The sequence below is a fragment of the Rhipicephalus microplus genome, chromosome 3 (assembly GCF_043290135.1).
Source record: "Rhipicephalus microplus isolate Deutch F79 chromosome 3, USDA_Rmic, whole genome shotgun sequence".
In the NCBI taxonomy this organism is placed as follows: domain Eukaryota; kingdom Metazoa; phylum Arthropoda; class Arachnida; order Ixodida; family Ixodidae; genus Rhipicephalus; species Rhipicephalus microplus.
This window is the reverse complement of record NC_134702.1, coordinates 277,441,532-277,464,055: the sequence shown is the minus strand read 5'-3', so window position 1 is coordinate 277,464,055 and position 22,524 is coordinate 277,441,532. Positions and strand designations below refer to the sequence as shown.

Sequence of the window (22,524 nt, the reverse complement as noted above, 5' to 3'; positions counted from 1 at the left end):
TACAGAGGGGATAGGGGTGTGCATAGTAAAAACAAAAGCATGAACAATAACAGCAAAAATGTAAAACTGGAAGCATTATACAAAATAATCGCAGAAATCTAGTAAAGTGCAATACGTTCAAAAAATAAACATGTAGAATTACAGTACGCTGGAGAAGACATTTTTAAATGCAGTTGTATCATCAGTTATGAAGGCTTGTAAGTGATTCCTTCCACCTACTGTCCTGGAGACAAATGATTGCGAGCCTGCAGTAGATGAAAAATAGAGTATGTCAACCTTGTGATGATGACCAAGTCAGTGTGAGCAAAATGGAGCTGGGTGTATGAACAAAGAACGAAGTGCAAGGTTATGGTAGAACATACTATGAAAAAGACGAATACGGGATTGTTTTCTACGTGTTGCTAAGAGAGGTAGATCAAGAGCTGCTTTCATTTTTGTGACACTGCCATTGCGATCGTAATTAGCAGGAATAAAGCGCACAGAGCGATTTTGTACTGCCTCAATGCTTTGTGATAATGTATAGCTGTGTGGGTCCCAGACAGATGAGGTGTATTCCAGTTTAGGGCGAACGCAGGTGCTATAAAGCAATAGCTTCCGTGATGGTGGGGCAAGACAGAACTTTCTTTTCAAGTAACCTAAAGTTTGGTTTGCTTTAGATATTATGTAATGGATGTGATGTTTCCATGACAAGTTACTAGATATGTAAACGCCAAGATAGCGATAAGAAGTTGTGGTTTCCAGGGGTGAATTGTTAAGAGAATAGGACAGAGAGGTAACGTTGCGCCTAGTTACGCGTGTGCTTTTGCATTTAGCGACGTTTAGTTCCATATGCCACGTGCGGCACAGCTGTAATACGGTATCTAAACCATTTTCTAGTGATGTCACGTCTGAATGACTGGTTATTTTCTGGTAAATGACACAGTCGTCTACAAACAAACAAGCTTGGGATGAAATGATAGTAGGTAGGTCGTTAATGTAGATCAGAAAGAACAGCGGACCAAGTACTGACCCTTGAGGTACACCGGAACCAACTGTTGCTAATGGAGAGCCAAAGCAGTTGGCCTGTACGTACTGTACATGGCAGGAAAGGAATTCGCGAATCCAAGTGAGTACTTGGGGATCAATGTTAAGAGCACTTAGTTTATGCAACCGTAAGAAGTGGGTAACTTTGTCGAAATCTTTCGCGAAGTCTAAAAAATACAATTTACGATAAAGTCAGAGTCAACATATACATGTAGGTTGTTTGTGAATGTGTTTAGCTGAGCCTCACACGAGAAATATTTGCGGAAACCATGTTGCAAGGTTGAAAAAAAAACTGTTATCCTTTAGATAGTTGACATGATGCGTGAAGATGATGTGCTCGAACTTTTTGCATGAAACTGACGTAAGTGAGATAGGTTGGCTCTTTTTTCCGGATTTGAAAATTGGGACACTCTAACCTGTTTTCCAGTTTTCAGGTAAAGAACCGGAGTCATAATATCGCGAAAAAATACACTCTAGACTATTTGAACAGCATTCTTTTGTGTTTTTGAGGAATTCCGAGTTTATCTCATCTGTACCACTAGTGGAACTTAGTTGTAGTTTGTCAATTATCTTTGCAATTCCTATGGAATCAAAAACAATCGAGTACATGGGAAGATAGTGTAATCGTGGGAAGTTGGGCATATCATTGGTTTTCGCAGATGAAAATTATCGAACAAAGGTGTCATTCAACACATGGGCAGTGAGGGTTGTCAGCACGGGGCCACCAAATAGATACGACAGCGTAAACTTATGGTAATTTTTGTCCTTAGGTACATTCCAAAAGCCTTTTGGGTTGGTTTCAAGATTGTTTGGAAGAGTAATATAAAAACGAAAATTTGCTGCATTTTAAAGTTGAAATGTATGACGAGCCAGCAGTTTTATATGATAACCATTGAGGTGCTTTTCGAGAAATTTTCGCTGTACGGAAGTAACGTTTTTTCATTGGCAAGTCGGTTGAGGTACCTATTGTACCAGTCTTACTTCTGCCAAATATACGACGAATAGGTACATATTTCTGAACTAGCTTTGAAGCAATGGATATAGACATATTGCAATCACTCTGTACTGAACGCTGGAATACACCAGGTAGAAAAACGTCAAGAAATGATGTAAGTTCTTATATAATCGCGTCATAGTTACCTTTCCTGTAATATTGAATTATTTGAACCATTTGCACGTTTTTAATGTGTTGTAACTCAGCGGAAAGTAAAAATGCTATGGTCACTTATGCCAGCCAAATAGGTGATCGAAGAAGCGACATCTTTATCGGACGTTAGAACAAGGTCTAAAAGTGGCGATGAATTTTGTGTGACACGAGTAGACGAAACAACTAACTGTGACAAGTCAAAATCAGCACAAATCGAGATAAAATTGTTGGACGCGGATGATGATGGACTTGAAAATGGGCATATGGCAGACCATACAATGTTGGGAAAGTTAAAATCACCCATAAAAAGTATTTCAGCACCAGGATGCTGTACAGTAATTTGATTTAAACAGTCGTGAAGGTTTCCACTGAATGATGCACCGGTTTCCGTCGGTTTCGTGAGTTACAGTCTTCATCAGCAACCGCATGATTTGACGGTATGCTAAGCGACGTGACTGTAGCACGTTCAGTCACTACGGCGTGCATTTTCCATGAGGCACCCTCATCCTCACTACCCGACCCGCTAGGACGAAAGCGCTTTCCATTAGACGCAGTGTCCATGTCGGCAACAACAGGTTCCCAGTCTAATGGCAGTGTACGTTTCTGCGAATCGGTGACGTGCGCGTGCGGCAAGCTCGTCACAGCGCATGATCCGACACAATCTGCCACAAGCGAGGAAGAAGACAGGAGCGTACCAATTAAGCCGGGGTCTTTGGGTTGGGCTGTATAAAGCACCGCTACTGTGTTTGAAGATGCTTTGGTACACCGACGACATTAGGCTCTTTGCAATTGTCTCGACGTTGACAGCAGGCATCGGTAGGCGAAGTGTTTTCGGTTTCTCGCTGATGACTTCGCACAGTCTCTGTGCCTGTTCATGACGCAACCGCACCGCGTTAGCACAGGAGATGAGGTTCCATAGCATGCGGGTGCAGGCGACCCTCGCTGAGATCCAGTGTGACGATGTGGGACCCAAGGAACGCGACGGTGAAGCCGCACATGGTGGAGAAACCTCTGCCATGGTAGTCGGGATGACAGCGGCCCCAGAGACGCGCAAGTTACAGAAAACGCTGTCGCAGAGCTTAGGTCGCCTAAAGTGGCGGCAGGAATTCAAGTGCATAATTTGTGAAGAGTACCTTCCTAGATAAAACTAGAACGGGTATGAGAGTCCAGGAACGCGAGGAGCACTGCGCGGCACGCGGTAGCGTCTCTCGCAGACTCGAGTGCTCCGGACAACCCGTCTGCTCTTTGTGAACGCTCGAAAGAGCCTCTTGTCAAAGTGCCTGCTGCACCGTTCGTTAGCGATTGTTTTTTTGCACCCTTTCATTCAAACACCTTCTCGCGTATGGCTTACGTGCGCTCGCAGATGCCGTTCAGTACTGCGTTCTTCGATTGGTAAAAATTTCATGCAGGTTGGGCTGCTGAGGTTATAGCTTGTTTGCGTGGCTGTGGCTGCAAACGGTGCCGCAATATCTTTGTAAAGTGACTTTTTTATTACCCTTTTTAGTTAAACCCTCCTTGTAACCCTCCACGTTTCTGCTCCGTAAGTAAGTACAGGTGAGATGCAACTGCTATAGGCACCGTCCGCTGACCAAAGGGAGCTTCGTTGCTGGCACTAGCCCATTCTAACTTTGCTGACATTGGCTGTTAGGGGAACGCAGAACACAGGCGCGTGGACGCGTCCCCGTGTATCCATGCTGCAGTCCACCCAGTCACGCAGGCAGGGAGACGCGGGCATCGCGTTCCATTTTAGCTAACTTCTACCTATCAATGCATTTTTTCTCCTCTTGGCATTGCGTTCTGGCACTGCAGTCACTCTGCAAAACTCGAATGCACGGTGCCTATATACCTTCCTGTTGAGGTATCATGGGAGACAATCATTCAATATTTGAGAATGGTCGCCTAATGTGTTTCCCTTATACTTATTGTTCTGGTCATTTCAATCTAATGGTTCGGCTCCGTGGGTAATACCTGTGCTGAGTGAACGTTTCCCTCTAAACTGAGAGTTTGCTTGCCTGACTTCATTGGTTGCTTCGTGAGGGCTTCCAGCAAACTATTTGGACGAGAACAGAAGGGCAGATGACATGCCCCTGGACTACGAACTCAACGTTTATTGAAACTTGCCTTGCATTTTCATAGCATTTTGATTGTGAGTGCAATGCTTATATTTCCCAGTTTCGTTGTTTGGGCGCAAGAATATTTTTTCTTAGTAGAATAAAGGGTGCGTGAAAAAGAAATGATGCATGATCACACGTTCCATAGTACTAACAGAAAACAAAAACAATTCATGCACACAAACAACCAATCTAGAAATTAGTGAGCATTGCATTCTCTATAAAATGCTTTAAAATGGAAATGAAGTTTCAATAAACGTTCTGTTATTTGTCCAGCGTTGTACGTGTCATCAGTGGTACAACAATCGCAGTGACAGTTTTTAGGTTACTGTATGAACCTCTATATATGGGGCTCCTAAACCACCCAGGGGTCGGAATTGGGCAGTGGCGTTGCAGTTGTGCGCGAGGCTAAAACTCTGGCCAAGTTAGACGCGTTTTTTGTCCCGCTATTTCCTTCGCTACGCTTCGTTCGTCCCATGGTGTAACATACAAGGAGTGTTTCTATCTTGCACCGTTGTTCGTCCACCTGTGCACCTCTCCGAGTACCCTTCATCAGCGTCCAAGATGAAAAAAACAGAAGCGCGTGCATTTGCTATCAGAAAACATGCTCTTCATGCTCGCCCACTGATAACAACCGTTGCTCGCGACGCCACCTAATCATACCGGCGGCGTCATGACGGCTCTTGCCGATAGAGCAAAGGCATGGCGAGCAACATGTCTATCTGTTGGTTTGTTCAAGACCCTTTAAAACCAGCAAATTGGCGTCCAGGGTGCGTTGAATGGCGCGCTTATTCTGAAGAGGGTAGTCATTAGGGAGTTTTAGAATACCGTTTGCAAGCGCTGCGGGCGTTGCGGGCGTAGCGGGCGCCATATGAGTTTTAGAATAGCGTTTGCCCTACTGCGATCCGCAACGCACGATCGCAGTGACACCGTGACCTCGAAACCAGCACTTGCGGGCCACATGCGGGCCGCCATCACCGCCCGTAGCCTCAAAACCAGCGCTTGCGGGCCACATGCGGGCCACCATCACCGCACGCAATTTCGAATTTTTGGCATGCGGTCCGCGAACGCGAACGCCGACTCGCGTCACGACGCATGCGCAGTGGCAGCGACTGCACCGCAAGGGTTCGTGGTGCGCTATTCTAAAACTCCCTATTAAGGCCCACTTTGCACTACAGTCGCCCATATGCGTGCGGCTATTCTGTGATAGGGGCAGTTTGTACTTCTCGCGCTTTTTCTGGAAAGAATGCGAATAAGCTATAGAGCGCACGAAGGTAGGTTGGCTCTCTGCAGAGTGGCTATTTAGAATAAAAGCGCACTTTTCGAACACTGTGAAGTAACAACTGTGCTATCGTTAGTCCGCACTCCAGCTGTGTTTACCTGTGCTTAAGTTTCAAGCGTCCTTTCTGTTTGAACGAGTTTCACGCAACAAGCGCGAACTACGATCACACCTCAACATGTGTGCTCTTTTCGCGCATCCTTTGTGCTTGTCGTTGTTTGCGGAAGATTCTAATTTGTTGCTAGCGCATTCCCTGTTTCACCCTTGCAGGAAAAAAAAAGTTTTTTTTGTGATTTTCATAAGAAATTTATTGGTTGAGTGACCAATATTTCGTTTTATTTAAGCGATGTTACGCCTTTATACTTTCACATGTATTCACAATACTCTTTAACGAACCACTGGCCTCTTCGCTTCTTTCAAATACGCAAAGCTGGGCAAGATCGGTCCCACGTTTCGCGGTGCTCGTTTGTTTGCTATCATGGCCTCCATTCTTATTGAGCAATGTGTTTACGTTTGTCGGTACATGCATGATTCACAGCATGGTCACAAGACCAGGTTCTTTGTTCAAATATTTGTTTCTTGCTTTCCCGAAAATGAACAGCAGGCACTCCGTACTCGTGGCTTTCGGTTTCTCTCCGTACTCGCCTCCTCGTATTTTTGTGTAGTTTAAGAACGGCTGAGATCAGTGAACAAAGTAGTCCACCCGGACATCTTACTCAAGTCACAATATCATTCGTTCGAGATGTATGTAACAAGCATCACTTGCATTGTAAGCTCTTTATGCATCACATGCCAATGTGTTTTGGCTTTAAAGATATTAGTGCTGCAAAACCTATAGCTCAAAAAACGTAGCGTGGTCTCTACCTCTAAATACGAAGTACACATTGCAGTTAGCAAATAATTCCAGAAGGCCAGGTGGGAAAGTCATGTGCGCTTCTGGCTATTTTGCTTAGTAACAGTACTTAGTTTAATAAATGGCCAATTGTGCGCAGTTTGTTACCGCCGTGATGAGAGTGAAGGCTCGCTTTAAGCCAAATTGTATGAGGACACACTTGCTGGACTTCTACGAAACAGCATCATGGCGTTGAACATGGTATTAGCAACCCACCTCGAAATCAACAGTTAACTAGATCCTCCTGGAAATTCTATAGCGACAAGCTGCTCTTAAATATTAATGGCAGCCCGCGACCAAAACCGTTCTGCATACGTCGTTGTACTGTTTTCATGTCGCAGCCTCCTGCAAGCCGTGCTAGGCTGCATGGCTGTAACAGACCCATCACTGGCTCAAGACATCCCTCGCATTCTGGCCGTGGCACTGAGGCTCGCCAGAGGTGAGTTTATGCTTGACTTCATGGTCCTGACTATTTGAAGTGAAGTATGGTTACTGCATTATCGGTGGTACCATGGGCTGTTCAGCGATTTATTCAATAAACGCGACACTTCATAAACTAAACCAAATTTTTCAGGGCGTGCAATTCTGCTCCTCCATTGCGAGCGATTCCGTACTTGCCCGTAGGTTGTCCATAAAAAGCGTGAAGTTTTCAATTCACGGTAGGCCTGTAGCCAGAAATATTTTTCGTGAGGATTTGACGCTTGTGAAAGGCTTTGAAAGACCCCTACTTTTGTCATTTATTCTCGGAAACACAACCCCAATCATCTGAATTCAGGGGGAGGGGCGGGAACCTAGGGCACCTGACATCCTGGATACAAGCCTGTGTCACGCCAATAGCCACCCAAGTAACGCTCTTGAATAAGTGATAAAGCTTCTCAGCAAAAATGATGAAGAGACGGATGCCGGAAATCTAAGCAAAAGCAAGCCTGTAGTGAGTCAGAGCATGATGTTTCTTTCATACACCGTCAGGCTTCAAAGAAAGTAGTTCTTGGTTGGCTGGCAGTAGTCTCGAACTCAAGTTATGAAAACACAGATACCTCAATTTCATGCGCAGGTAGACCTCAAACTAGTTTCAGCCTGAAGTGCTCGTATTAGGCTGGTAGTGGCCCCCAAACATTTTCAGTTGAATTTATATATACACGCATGTCTGAACTCTACGCGATGTCAAGCTTGAAAGGCGTTAGAGTGTGACGTTTTGGTTTTATACCGTGAGCCTCGAAAGGAAAATATTGTTACGGAGATGAAGTAAAGAAAGAGGAAGGATAGAATCAGCTGACAGGTGCGCGACTGTGCCAATCAGCCATTGTGACTCCTGCCTGTGGTTGTTCCTCTGTAATTGCGCTTGTACAGATGTCACCGACCCCGTAACATATTGGTGAGAGGTGCGCGGTAACCATTAGGTGACGGAGCTCCGCAGCGCACACCGCATCGGTTTTCCAGCCATGGCCAATGCTGAGCTCTCCACGTCAACTTCAGCGTCTCCGACGAACACGGCGTCGCAACCATACGTTTTCACGCCACTTAAGGATCCCTGTACATTTTGCGGGACCGATGGCGTCGACGTAGACGATTGGTTGGCCATGTTCGAACGAGTGAGTGAACTGAACAGATGGGATCCCACACTTCAATTGGCTAATGTGCTGTTTTATTGGAGAGGCACCGCGAAGGTGTGGTATGAAAGCAACGAAGAACTCAAAAGCTGGGACCAATGCAAAGAAAAGATACGAGAGGTGTTTGGCAAAAACGCCAGTCGTAAGATCGCCGCCAAAAAGAAATTGGCCTGCCGTGCTCAATCATCCACGGAATCTTACCTTGCATACACTCAAAACGTGTTGGCCATCTGCGAAATGCCGAAAGTGACATGACAGAAGGTGACGTCTTGCCCTGAAAGAAATTGCCGACGACGCGTTCAATCTCCTGATGTGCAAGGGCTGTTCGAACATGGACGTGATCATCAAAGTGTCGTCAGTTTGAGCAAGTAAAAATTTGCCGTATTCTGCAAACATTCGCCCGACTTCCAAACACCGCTGCAGCATCGACTTGCGAGGACCAGTCCGCACAACAACGTCCGTCGCCGCCGGAGACCTGATACGCAATGTTCGTCGCGAACTGGAAGCAATGGCACCCTCGGCGTGCTTCACTTCACTTTATTACCTAAAAACCCTCTAGATGGGGTATTACTAATTATTATTTATTATTAATTCACACAGTACCGATACCACTCCCCTTACAGATCCTATAGTTCAAGCCATCGTACGCCAGGAGCTTGAAAAATTCAGAGCGCATTCCGTGTGCCATGTCATTGCGCCCAGAGTCAGCGAACGGCCTTTCGCGATACCCTCTTCCGAACGACGGTTTTCCCTACGTACTCACAGCCAGGCTGAGAGGCGAACTGCAGGTGACCACCCTATATGTTCAACTGCCACTGCGTTGGACGCATTGCTCGTTACTGCCGCAACACATGGTCCTCGGCACCTCGTGCAATCACCCATATGACCCGTTTTGACGGTAGCGCCTGCACCTTTTCGCCTGCCGTTGACCATTCTCGGAACACTTGGTACAGCCGCTCACCTTCACAACGGGGACACCAGTCTCGTTCGCCGCAAATACGTCACCCATTCTCCCGTTCGCCGCAGCCAGGCGCTTCTCATCCCCTGTGGCTTCCGACCGTATCGTTTCGAAAAACTGAGAAATGAAGTCCCTGGAGGTGGTTCTGCATTAACGACTTCCGCAGCAAATCCTCTCTCTGTTCCCACCAGACGAAGTGTAATTGATGTTGAAGTAGACAGCGTACCTGTGCAACCACTTGTAGACACCAGCGCAAGGGTTTGGATCATCAGTTCATGCCTACGCACACGTTTAAAGAAAGATCTGACACCAGCGGCTGCACGAATGCTCCTTGTGGCCGATGGAAGCACGCCGATGGTTCTCGGTCTGTGCACTGCACGCCTAAATATAAAGGACTACAATAATTCTGTCATTTTAGCCGTGATTTACCACTGACCTTATGACGTTATCTTAGGCCTGGACTTCTTGTCGAATCATTCTGCTCTTTTCGATTGTGCTACCGGCGTCCTTCAGCTAAAGCTGCCTCAGATAGTTGCTCAACACCACGCTGCCCCACCGCGCCTGTGCTCTCTTCCGGATGTGCGACTGTCACCTCAGGCAGCCACCTACGTCGTTTTGACCGCACAGCCACAGGTTCCCGGTGGTCAATATGTTCTTCTTCCTCTCGCTGACGTCCTTTTGGAGCGCAACATTGCCATTCCCTATACGCTTGTGACTTTCACTGGCAACTGTAGCTCGCTCCCACTTCTCAATTTCAGCTTTTGCCCTCAAGTGCTTCCTCGTGGTATGTTCTTGGCCAGTGGATCTAATGCTGATGAATTCGAAATAGCCGCTATCACCACCGAGATTGATTTATTTCAGTCTCCTATAGCTAACAGCACCTGTTCTATGCCAAACCATTTCTCAAAGATGATTGCAACCGATCGCAATCCTGCGCAAGCCAACGACATCCATCGCTTTCTCGCGTCGTATACCGAAATTTTTTATTTCGACGACAGACCTCTAGGGCAAACATCCGCCGTTCAGCACTGTATAACCACTGGTGATGCCAGTCCCCTTTGCTGATGCCCCTATCATGTCTTTGCTGATGCAAAGTCCCCTTTGATGACGCCCCCACACTGAGCGCAGATTTATCCAAGCGAAAATTGAAGAATGCTCAACAATGGTGTCATAGAACCATCAAGTAGGTTTTGGGCCTCCCCTGTCATCCTTTTGAAGAAAAAGAACGGTACTTGACACTTCTGCGTTGACTATTGCCACCTCAACAAGATCACGCGAAAAGACGTATACCCGCTACCACCTATTCATGATGCGTTGAACTGCCTGCACGGCGCTACATACTTCTCGTCTATTGATCTTCGGTCCGGCTACTGCCAGATTTCTGTCGATGAGATGGACCGCGAGAAGATGGCCTTCATTACACCGGATGGTTTATACCAGTTTAAGGTGATGCCTTTTGAACTATATAACGCCACTGCTACATTCCCCCATGCTGGCGGACTTCTCTGAATGACCCGACTGGACGTCTGGGTTGCTTGGCTCTGAGGCTTCACGAGTTTTCGTTCAGCTTTAGCTACAAGTCTGGCCATTTGCACGAGGACGCAGACTTTCTTTCTCGTCACCCGATGAACCCTCCTGATCCCGTTGCGACTGGCCTGGAGAGCAGCGTAATGGCATTTACTAACATCAACGATATGCGCATTGAACAACGACGGGATGAGTGAGTGTGCACTGTCACCGACGCCATCCAGTCTGACAGCCATAACGCTGAATCCCGTATGCTCGTGCTGCATGACGGAATCCTCTACCGCCAAAACGTCAGCACCGAGGGTTCTGAGCTTCTGCTTGTCATTCCCCGTCATCTGTGGCCTGCCATACTTGAACAACTTCACGACGCACCAACAGTAGGACGCCTCGGTGTTTCCCGCACATACGACCGCGTGCGACGTCGGTTCTTCTGGCTAGGACTGTACCGCAGCGTGCATCGATATGTCTCCACTTGCGACCTCTGCCAGCGCCTGAAAAGACCTTCTTTGCTGCCAGCTGGATATCTTCACCCAATTGAAGCCCCCTCTGAACCACTTTATTGCGTGCAATTCGACCTTCTTGGCCCTTTTCTGACAATGACACTGGAAATAAATGTATCGCCGTCGCCACAGACTATGCGACCCGTTACGCGATAACGAAGGCCATGCCAACCAGTTGCACCACTGACGTCGCGGATTTTCTTCTTCATGACGTCATCTTACACCATGGTGCACGCCGACAGCTGTTTATTGACGCCGGCCGCTCTTTGTTGTCCAAAGTTGTCGACGAGCTCTTTCGATCGGGTGCTACAGCGCATAAGCTATCTACCGCCTACCACCCACAAACTAATGGCCAAACTGAACGTCTCCGCCGCAAGCTCACAGAGATGCTTTCGATGTACGTCTCCGAAGATCATCGTGACAGCGACACCACGTTGGCCTATGACTTTCGCATAGAATTCCTCTCGACATAACACCACGGGATTCTCACCTTTTTATCTTTTGTAAGGTTGCGACCCCATATTGCTATTTTAAACCACCTTACCTCTCAAGCCATCTGCTTCCGAGTACGCTCGCGAAGCCATTGATCGAGCTCACATGGCTCGTCAAGTTGCCCAGTCTCGTCTCACCAGGTCACAGGATATGCAGAAAGCCCGCTAGGACCACCGGCATCGTAATATACCGTTTGCCTCAGGTGACCACTTGCTCCTCTGGTCAACGTGTCGCCGTGTAGGTCTCTCCGAAAAACGTTTGTCCCGATACGCAGGCCCCTACTTAGTCTTACGTCAAGTTAGTGACATCAACCACAAGATAGCGCCATTGCACTCCAATACGTCACCAAGTTCGTCACTTGTTGAAATTGTCCATGTTTCGCGCACGACACCCTCATTTCGTCACACTTCGGACTCGCGCCGAGATGGCGCTCCAACGCCCAAGGGTCCTATTAGGGAAATGAAGTAAAGGAAGAGGAAGGCCAGAATCAGCTGACAGGTGCGCGAGTGTGCCAAACAGCCATTGTGACTCTTGCCTGTTGTTGTTCCTCCGTAATTGCGTTTGTACAAAAGTCTCCGACCCCGTAACAATAATATTGGATGAGCAGCAGATGTCTTTGTCTAAAATATTGCCTAGACATAAGCCCGAATAGTTGCGAAGGCAAGTTTGGCATGAGTTAAAGCATGACGTTTTCGTCTAACACCGTTAGCCCTCAATATAATGTGATCGCGAATGGCTGACAGAATTCATCTGCTGAGGTTGTGAATAGATGGGTGCTTCAATTCGTTCCAAATGCCAGTCTGGAAGGAGTGGAAGCATGACGGTCTTTTTTCGTGTCGGAAGGCCAAAGCTTTGTCAAGAACTGTTGACGACTTTTGCGGCTTTTTCTAAAGTTCACACCTGTCCGCCACCGTGGATCAGTGGCTAGGGTGCCCTGCTGCAGGCATGAAGTTCATGGGTTCTATCCCAGCCATGGTGGTCGCATTTTGATGGAGGCGAAATAGTAGTGGCGCGCCTAGTGTCCGATGTCAGTGCCCGCTAAAGAACACCAGATGGTCGAAAATTCCGGAACCCTCCACTACGGCCTCTCTCAGGACAATACGGTGGTTTTGGGACGTAAAACTCCACATGATAATATAATTGTCTGGCCTACCTTTTTTCACAATGTTTCTACATGTAAGGGTGAAAACGAAGCACAAAAGACGACATAAAAGACACAGCAGAAAATAAAAGGTGCTTTGGCCCTGTAGTTTGACCTGAATAGTTTGGAGGAAGTCGCACGAACTTTCCCAGAGAAAGTTATTCTGATTAATTGAGTGGTATTTTATCGCATCTGCACCAACGTACCCAGAAAATGTTAATCTGATTGATTGATTTATATTTTCTCGCATCTGGATATCATTGCAAGGCATGTTTGACCAGCCCACTCTTGTTGCAAATTCAGGTCAGTGAAAGATATTTTCAAGATAGTATCTTTGAATTATGTAAACAGGTAACATTCTACAGATCCCACGTACTACATGCGAATTGATGCGCAAAGTATGCAGAGAGAACCTTGGTGCAGTGCGGTATTTTCAGTTCCGCGACAGTTCTTCAGCTCCGCTGAATATACGGATACGATTTCCCGGTGTTTATGAATCACAACTCTGCTTGCAAACTGCCCATGGCAACACTACTTACTGACAGAAAGTGTCATGAAAGACTGATTGAATGAACGCCCTTTGCAGCGCTCTTGTCGCTTCTGGTGCTACGCAGTCCGGCGTGCGGGTTCTCGGCGTTGCTCAACGCGATCACTCTGCATAAGTGCCTGCAGGCCCACCTATGGGAAGACTCACTGCACGTAGCCCGGCAGATCGAGAACATAGGTGAGCTACATTAGAACGAATGACTTTTTTTATTATATGTACATAAAAAGAGGTTGTGAATATTTTGACTGAAATCTATCTGGCAGAGTGAGGAAGTTGAAATGGCTCCAGCCACAGAGAGCCTGATGTTTTGTTACGGTGTACTAAAATTTTGCAGTGTGCTGTCTTCACAGCACACCAATGGGAGAGCGGTGGTCGCTTTAGCGATGACGCCACTAGCAGGGCGCCACCACGAATGGTGTGCCAAGTATACCTGATATTTATTTTTATTGGAGAGATTTCTGCAGTTTTTGAATAAAATAGTCGCATCACATAACTGAAACGAGTACCTGCAAGGTTGAAACACACAATACATTTTCGGCATAAATTGGCAGCAGCAAGCACAGGACCGGGTTAACTGGCGGAACATGGGAGAGGCCTTTGCCCTGCAGTAGACGTAGTCAGGCTGATGATGACGATGATGATGATGATGAATACATTTTAACACACTATTGATCTTATTAAAGCTGCCACTGCGTTGTATGAACTTGCACAATTCCTATCGCAGAACAGAGCCAAGATAATATACTTGCTTGCGGTTTTAACCGCAGAATAGACAACAAACCACTTCACTGCTCTTGCCATGCAAATGTCCGCTTGCCTGAAACTTGTGGTGTTTCGAAATGGATACAGCACCCCACGCTCTTGCAACATGAATACAGTAGACACGGTCGGAATGAACCAAAGCAACAGGCATTCTTTTACTTACTTTTAAAACGACAATATCGTCAGCCAAATTATTGTAAACAAAAGTGATCAACACGCTAAAAACAACCTTACACAACACTCAGCACCATAACACACATAAAAACACACTCAAGGCGGCTTCGCCAATGCTTAACATATCACGAAGGCCCTCGGCGCGCAACCCACGGTGCAGTGCACCAGTGACCCACAGCCAGAGACAACCGTTTGTGCCAACCACCACCCACCAAAGAGGACCGCTCATTTCTCGTGCACTGCCACCGAAGCTTGCCGCAAGCCGTCACCGCTGGTGCTACGCATTAACCATGATGATGTTGGTGGTGATAAATGCTCGCGAGCCCAACGCTACCTACCACTCAATAGTTATGAACCCATATGCGGCTTCTTCACGAGACACGTGCGCCACGAGGCGCAAACAACTCTGCTCGGGGGTTAGCACCCCCACATCCCCCCAACATAATTTCAAGTCATATCCCGCAAAAACACTATAGAATCAGCTGCACAAGCTCTAACGAAAGATGACGACACACGCCCCTAAATATTGTCGGGTCGACACTGCTACACTGGCAGACTCCACGACGTTAGCTCAGTACCTGTTCCGCAACGGCACGTTAATGTCGGGCGCGAGGAACCATCACTCGCGCCGACACGTCGTCTGGTTGCGAGCAGCACTCTCGACGGCACCGTACTGTAGGCAGTTGCAAGGGCCCACGCATATCTATCGCCTGATGTCTCAACCGTATTTCTGGTCAGCGGCACTGACGATGCGCACCAGACAACCAGTCGTCGGTTACATCACTCCCGCTGCGTACATTCAAAGTACTCAAAAGAACAATGCGGTAGGCCAAAAGGAAGGGAGTTTCGGGCTGCTCGCCCATGTGGTACGATGGTCAGTACAGCTAGTAAACACATGGGCGGTGGCCGAGATGCACAGCAAAATAAAATGAAGGTCTTTTTTTTTACTCGCGCATCGCAAGATAAAAAAAAATAAGTGAGGGAAGCAGAGTGCAGCACCTCAACAACGCGATTCACCTGGGTGTACCACGTGCGACAGCCGGGTGTGGGGAGCCTTAAATGTCGCTTGACGACAACCGGCATCCACCGAGCACCCCGCCTAGGTGCAGAAGAGGCAACCGCAAGGAGACATTCACTATGTAAGGTAGCCCTATCTCTCGCCACACACAGAAGCTTACCTAGTGAACGACGTTCGCCATCTCGGATGGTGCCACGTCGCTAAGGTGTCGAGCCACATGACACGTTGCTGGGCTAGTTGGTTGGTGCTCATCATTTATAAGGGTATAGCGCACCAGGACAAGGACACAGAAAGAGAGACGCGCACACACACAGCGCTAGCCGCAAGACAAGATAGCAACGACACCCGACTCCCTGTGTCTAAAGAAATAGAAGAAGCTATTTACAGAAAATTGCACCCCGCAAGAGGCTTCCTTACTCGCTCACCTCGGGCTTAGCCTACAATCCACGTACTCTAAGCTTTGCTCACCCCAGGATGGAGACCGCACGGATTTCGTCCCAACTGAACAACTTTCTTGAAAACCAACCACAAGAAAAATCACTTGCGAGCAGAAAAAAACTCAATGTGCCGACATGCTCAAACACGTCGCAGCAACATATGTCCTCACTCTCAGCAAAGCACAACGCCAATGCTAGAAATGAAGATATCCACAGGTCTGCTATACCCCAGCTCAAAATGTAGCTGTTTCAAACCGCGAAAACACTCGTTCGATGCTGCAAGAGCCCAACGTTGAGCGCTAATGTGGGGTATCGAAGTGAATTGAGCGCCCCACGCTCTCGAAACACGGACACAGTAGACCCGGTCTGAACTCACCGAAACAACAGATATTTGTTTACCTGCTTTTAGAGCGACGATAATATTAGCCGAATCGTTATACATCAATAGGGATCAACACGCTATAAATAACCTTACACAACACTCTACAACATAACAAACACAAGAACACAGTGAAAGTAGCTTCACCAATGCTTCACTTACCACGAAGGCCCCGATCGCGGAACCACGGGTACTCACTGTTAGAGACAATTGTTGGCACCCACCGCCACCCGCCAAAGAGCACCACTCATCTATCGTGCGCCGCCAATGTGTAAGCAAGTAAGCAAGTAAAGTAGGTGTTCCTAATCCATTTTGGCACAGTGCAGGCATTCGCAAAGGCACAGGACAAAATGTTGTGTGCTCCAACACACACACACACACACACACACACACACACACACACACACACACACACACACACACACACACACACACACACACACACACACACACACACACACACACACACACACGAAGCAGGCGCTCGCATTGCCACCAGACAAAACTTGGTCCTCCACATGCACTTCATGCGCGCGCACACTCACACACGCTTTCAGCTTCACGGTTTGAAAACATTTGGGCCTGGTGCTAAACCGCCAATTTCACTACCAGAGGAGAACGTGCCCTCGGCCAAGTTAAGCCGAATCTATGCAGTGCTGTTGGTGTCGTCGTTACCATGGTCGTTACCAGCGTGCTGTCGGCCCGTCGCTGTGCTGGACTCTGTCGGGGTGTTTGCCAACCTGCCGCCACAACCTGTCCCAAAGTTTTACGTGTCGCTTGGCGCTCTCGGTGTGCTCGACTCTGATTTGATTGATATGTGGGGTTTAACGTCCCAAAACCACTATATGATTATGAGAGACGCCGTAGTGAAGGGCTCCGGAAATTTAGACCACCTGGGGTTCTTTAACGTGCACCCAAATCTGAGCACACGGGCCTCCAAGATTTCCGCCTCCATCGGAAATGCAGCCGCCGCAGCCGGGATTCGAACCCGCGCCCTGCGGGTCAGCAGCCGAGTACCTTAGCCACTAGACCACCGCGGCGGGGCGGTGTGCTCGACTCTGGTATAGGTGGAATCGTCTGAGAGATTCAGATATTCCACCAGGCTTAGCGTGGGGTACCCATTGCTTTGAGCCGCAGACAGTCCATCATAATATAGCCGCGACGGACGCCCTTTTCAAGAGGTAGCTACATCTTGGCTAAAAAAATCCTTGCACTTTTGAAGTCTCGTGACAAATTGATGGAGGGCTGGGTAGCCTTTCCTAATGTAAGACTCTTCCAGAGAGTCGCCCTACGAGTCTATTCCCAGTTAACACCGCAGTGCATCGGTCGAACCGCCGAATCAGAGGATTTCCCCAAGGAGTTCACGACACGGATCAGGCATGACGAGTGTTTGGGTTCAAGCAGCTGCAACCGACACGGAAACTGCAATTGCGAACCAGTATACGTTGGAGAACCCGCGGGTCCCGATGGCGTTCCATGGCGTGGAGCTCCAGCACGTCGAACACTGGTTGGCTGATTGTGAGTGCGTAGTTTCCTTTACTCAATAAGACGACGCGGCCAAGCTGGGACGTATCTACTTCTACCTGGAGGACGGGGCGTGTTCGTGGTCCCAGAATCGCGAGAAGCACCTGAAGTGGTGGCGCGAGTCATAGGCTTCTGGAGACCTGCACAAGGCTGATTGTCAAGAACGAGCGGAACGAGCGATTCAGGCACGGGTCCAATTGTGAAATGAAACGGTTACCCTTTACGTGGAAGGCATGACACGCCTCTTCCGACGAGCTGACCCACGTATGGCAGAGGACAAGAAGTTGTGCCATCTGATGTCTGGTGTTAAAAAGAAGCTCTTTGCCGGCCTCGTGCGGAGCCCTCCTGAGACCGTCACGGAGTTCACTACAGAGGCTGTGACCATGGAAAAGATACTGCAGCAACGTTCCAGCATGTATGAAACACAAGTAAATCACATTTGCACTGCGGACAATCTCGCCACAACTGGAACCAACGACAGCATACGAGAAATTATTGAAGATTGAAGATTGTTTATTGTCTCTTTTTCATTTTCACCAAATACATGCATGAATGTCTGGATCCTTAGCCTATTGGCTAGTAATGGATCCATTAAAAACATAATACAAATGAATCAGGGGCTATGTATGTACAATCACATGTTTGGGGAGAAATGTAGTATATACAGGTGTTCAAAAAATTGTCCATAAAAAGCATGTGTATGAATAGGAAAGATACATTCAAGATAAATTACAGTGCTAAAAACAAACGCTCGGTTTATACAAAAACTATAAATAAGACAGCTGTGTATAGTTCTCGTTGCAATAACACACATACAGAAGACCACACGTCAGGACTGCAGTACATCGTCAGTGGTAGAGGCTGCAAATTTTTATCGTCGTCCCCAAAACAGCAGCAGTAGCAAAAACATGTACAAGGTATTATAAGTTGATGTTATTTTCTTACTTTTGGTTCTTCGAAAAGCTGGATGTTGTGTGATGCAAGAAAAAGTCTTTTAACGCCTGATCTACCCTGGTTGATTGTAAAACGGATGACGGGAGATCATTCCAAACTTTAACCCCGGCGTACTTGAGACGGCGTTGTCCGTATGTGTTATGAGAGAGAGGGATCATAAATTTGCCTTCGGAGGCAGAGCGACTACTTTTACCTGGTGTTTGGAAAATAGTTCTAGGAAAGGGGAAGTTGTTACAAATTATTTTATATACCAAGAGAGTTATACGATAATCTCGTAGCGTAAGCACGGGCATTATTGCGGTTTTGGAAAATAGAGGCTGGGTGGGTGTACGAGGGGGAACATGGTTTATTATTCTCAAGGCTCTTTTTTGTAGGCATATTATGCGCTTGATGTATGTGTGATAGGTGAGTCCCCAACACTCGATGCAATATGTTATCTGAGATTGGAACAGAGAGAAGTAGATGGTGCGCAAGATATCAGTTTCAAAATGCTGTCGAGCTTTGGTCAGGGTAAAACAGACAGAGGAAAGTTTCTTCCCCAGTGTGCCTAAATGGGGCCTCCAGTTTAACGCATCGTCCAGCATTACGCCTAAATATGAGATCCTACCGACTTTTTCTATTTCTTTATTATTGATCTTGAGCTTGCCCATAGTGAAGTCTACAGGCTTGCAAGGGGATTTAAAAACTATATATTTTGTTTTATCGGTGTTTAAAGTAAGCCTATTTGTTGTGAACCACTCGCTGAATTTTAAAAGTTCGTCGTTTAAAATATGTGCCGCAGTATGAAGTGACGGGGTGGTGAAAACTAGCGCTGTGTCATCCGCGTACATTACAGCACTTACCCTAGAAAGACAATTGGTTAAATCGTTAATATATAACGTAAAAAGAATGGGTCCGAGAACGGAGCCCTGTGGTACTCCCGCATCTACTGGTCTTAAATTGGAAACATGCTCGTCAATAACTACCCTTTGGTATCGCCCATTAAGATAACTTTTAAAAAACTGGAGGGACTGGCCTCTGAATCCATATCGCTCAAGCTTTTGGCTTAATATTTCAAGATGAACTGTATCAAACGCTTTTCTAATGTCTAGAAACACACCTATAGCAAATTGGTTGTTGTTGAGGGCCTCATTCATTACATCTGTCACGGAATTCAATCCTTGGTGCGGGAAGACCTGCAGAAGGCCGGCGTGACCCCTCATCCTACGTCTGGCTCAATTGCAGTGGTCATCAGAGAGAAGCTGCACTAGACACTACGGGGCCCCTCGCCTCCTGACAGCTCCGCGCCAGCCCTCACTGTACGACCAGCTATACGGAAGCCTTAAGGTGGTCTGCGGCGTCTCCGACATAGTTCATTCGCGCTACTACTGCAGTATCGCTCCATTTGGTGAAGACAATACAGTTCTACGTCGATACATATGTGTTGCCCCATTTGTCCGTGCAGCGCCAGTCAGTGATTATTTGGAGTAGCCGGCTCATTACATCGATGATAGGCACATGCCCCCTCTCAAGTCCGATATTCGGCGTACACCCAACTTTCGGCCTTTGTGCTTTCACTGCGGTGAAGCAGATCACTTGTACCGCCTGGGCTCATACTGCTGCCTTGAGATTCCCGGCTTCTGTGCGTACTAGACGCCACCCCGGTACGGCAAGCGACACCGCGAAATCTACCTTGCCGAGGTAGATTTCGCGAGGTATACAGCCGCGTTCACCGTGCCCGAGGCGATTTCCATCGCGGCCCCAGTGTATGCTACCGCACTGTCACCAAGTATCCACCGGAAAAACTAACCGGAGTGACTTCTGGGACTGGGGTCACTGAACATCGAATCGCTGAAGACCTCCAACCGACTCAGACACGCAATTATTCTGCAGAATACGACCGGCTTTCACTAAATATACCAGTGACGATTGATGGTTACACGGTTGACGCGTGAGTGCACACCGGCGCTGACTACTCAGTATTGAGTGGGAAAATGGCCTCGCAGCAAAGAAAGTAATCACGCCGCGGCACAACTCACACATTCCGACGGCTGGCGGCCATGTTGTTACTCCGCTGGGCGCCTGCGCTACTCGAGTTCAGATGCAAGCATTTCTGATGGAGGCGGAAATGTTGTAGGCCCGTGTGCTCAGATTTGGGTGCACGTTAAAGAACCCCAGGTGGTCGAAATTTCCGGAGCCCTCCACTACGGCGTCTCTCATAATCATATGGTGGTTTTGGGACGTTAAACCCCACATATAAATCAATTAGACATCAGATGCAAGGATATCCGTTCGTCGCTAGTTGCCTTGTTCTACGCGAGCGCTCCCGTGATGGTATTGTTAGAGTTGACTTTCCTCAAGAGTATGGCACCATTATTGACCTGCAAGAGCTTCGTGTCATGTTTTCAGCCGACGGATCAATTGATGTACATGATTATGAACTTCACCGCACTTCGGTTTCTGCAAACAGTGTCGCGCTTCCTCCTCGAGCAAGCGTCATGGTCGATGACACCTGCTGCAATTTGGGCGATGGCACACCAGTGGCCGAAGTAAACTTGGAACACCTACTGAAACAAGACACTTCTGTAGCCAGAAGTCTCATACAGCTCCGTGGGGACCGATCGCAGTTGCTTGTTACTAACTTTAGCAACGAGCACTGACACCTCTTCTGCGGCATTTCAATCGATTTTGCCAATGAAATAGAATAAGGTGGACACTGTTTCGCGTCGAAGGCTGCCGACGCCACAGACACGGCATTCGGTCACATCTAAATCAATCCTGTAGTGTCGACAGTAATTGGACTGCACTGCGCACGCTCTTGCTTGAATTATGGTCCTCTGCCGCCCTTTTCAAGAGGTAGCTACATCTTGGTTAAATAAAAAACCCTTGCACTTTTGAAGTCTCGTGACAAACTGATGGAGGGCTGGGTAGCCTTCCCGAATGTTGAAGACTCTTCCAGAGAGTCGCCCTACGGGTTTAGTCCCAGTTAACACCCCAGTGCATCAGCCGAGCCGCCGAATCAGAGGATTTCCCCCCGAAGTCAACGACACGGATCAGACATGACGAGTGAGCGAGACATCCAGACATCCAACCAAAGGTACGCCAGACATCCATCACACTGCACAAGATTTTCACGTGCGTACCACGTGCCAATAAAATAACGCAAAGCGATACCTACGCAAGTTCGAGACATGCTTGAAGATGGTGTCATCGAACCATCCAACAGACCATGGTCGTCTCCGGTTGCCCTGGTCAAAACTAAAGATGAGATACGCCTTTACGTTGACTACCGGAAGCCTAAAATTGTGACCTAAGAGGACGTGTACCCACTGCCACGTATCGACAATTCGTTGGATAGACTTCGCAATGCCCAATATTTCTCTTCTCTGGATCTGAATAGTTGGTATTGGAAAATCGAGGTAGGTAAGCAAGACGGCGAAAAAACAGCCTTCGTGACTCCGGATGGCGTTTACCAGTTTCGATTGCTTCTTTCTGGCTTGCGGGCTCGGCCACGGACCAGCACGTGACCGAGCTCGTATACCGTTAATTGTGCGCATGACACTATTCATTGTACATTTGTAACTTTTTCCATCATTCACCGGTTTTAGTGCTCTTCATTCATTTTCGTGATTTTTTTTGCTTCCTCATTGACTTTTTCCTAATGTCACGATCTTTATTTTCTACTTTTCGGTTATTTGTGATTTCTTCTTCAGGTGTGGTCTTGTCGTTTGTTCTACTGCTGATCCGGGGTGATGAATCTACTAGATTGGTTTTCATTATTACGAAATGTTCAGTTATGTGTGGTTGAATTTCTTCTTTGGTATGTAGAGAAATGTTATTTTCAGTCAGTAATACGAGTGGATCTTGATGGGTGTCCGTTCGTTCTACTGTCCCAAAACTTGTGGCTGTAATGGTCACGGTTCTTATGCAGGTATTTATTTTTGAATATCTGCTCTATCTTTCTTCCGGACATTTTCTTTACATTTCTTTTTCGGGCCACCCTTTTGTGTCAACTGCTTGTGTATTGTATATGTATGTATATTTTGTGTCGACTGCTTTTGTATCGACTG

At 47.4% G+C, this 22,524-nt stretch overlaps 1 protein-coding gene across 1 annotated transcript in view; it reads left to right on the top strand.

The window, feature by feature from the left end:
* The window catches only part of LOC142803214 (putative ATP-dependent DNA helicase HFM1), a 1,032,948-nt gene that overhangs the window by 525,023 nt on the left and 485,401 nt on the right, over positions 1-22,524 (top strand). Inside the window, exons 15-16 of the mRNA XM_075888308.1 lie at positions 6,794-6,891; positions 13,267-13,404. Of these exons, the coding sequence (XP_075744423.1) occupies positions 6,794-6,891; positions 13,267-13,404 (236 nt within the window). The remainder of the gene's footprint in view (positions 1-6,793; positions 6,892-13,266; positions 13,405-22,524) is intronic.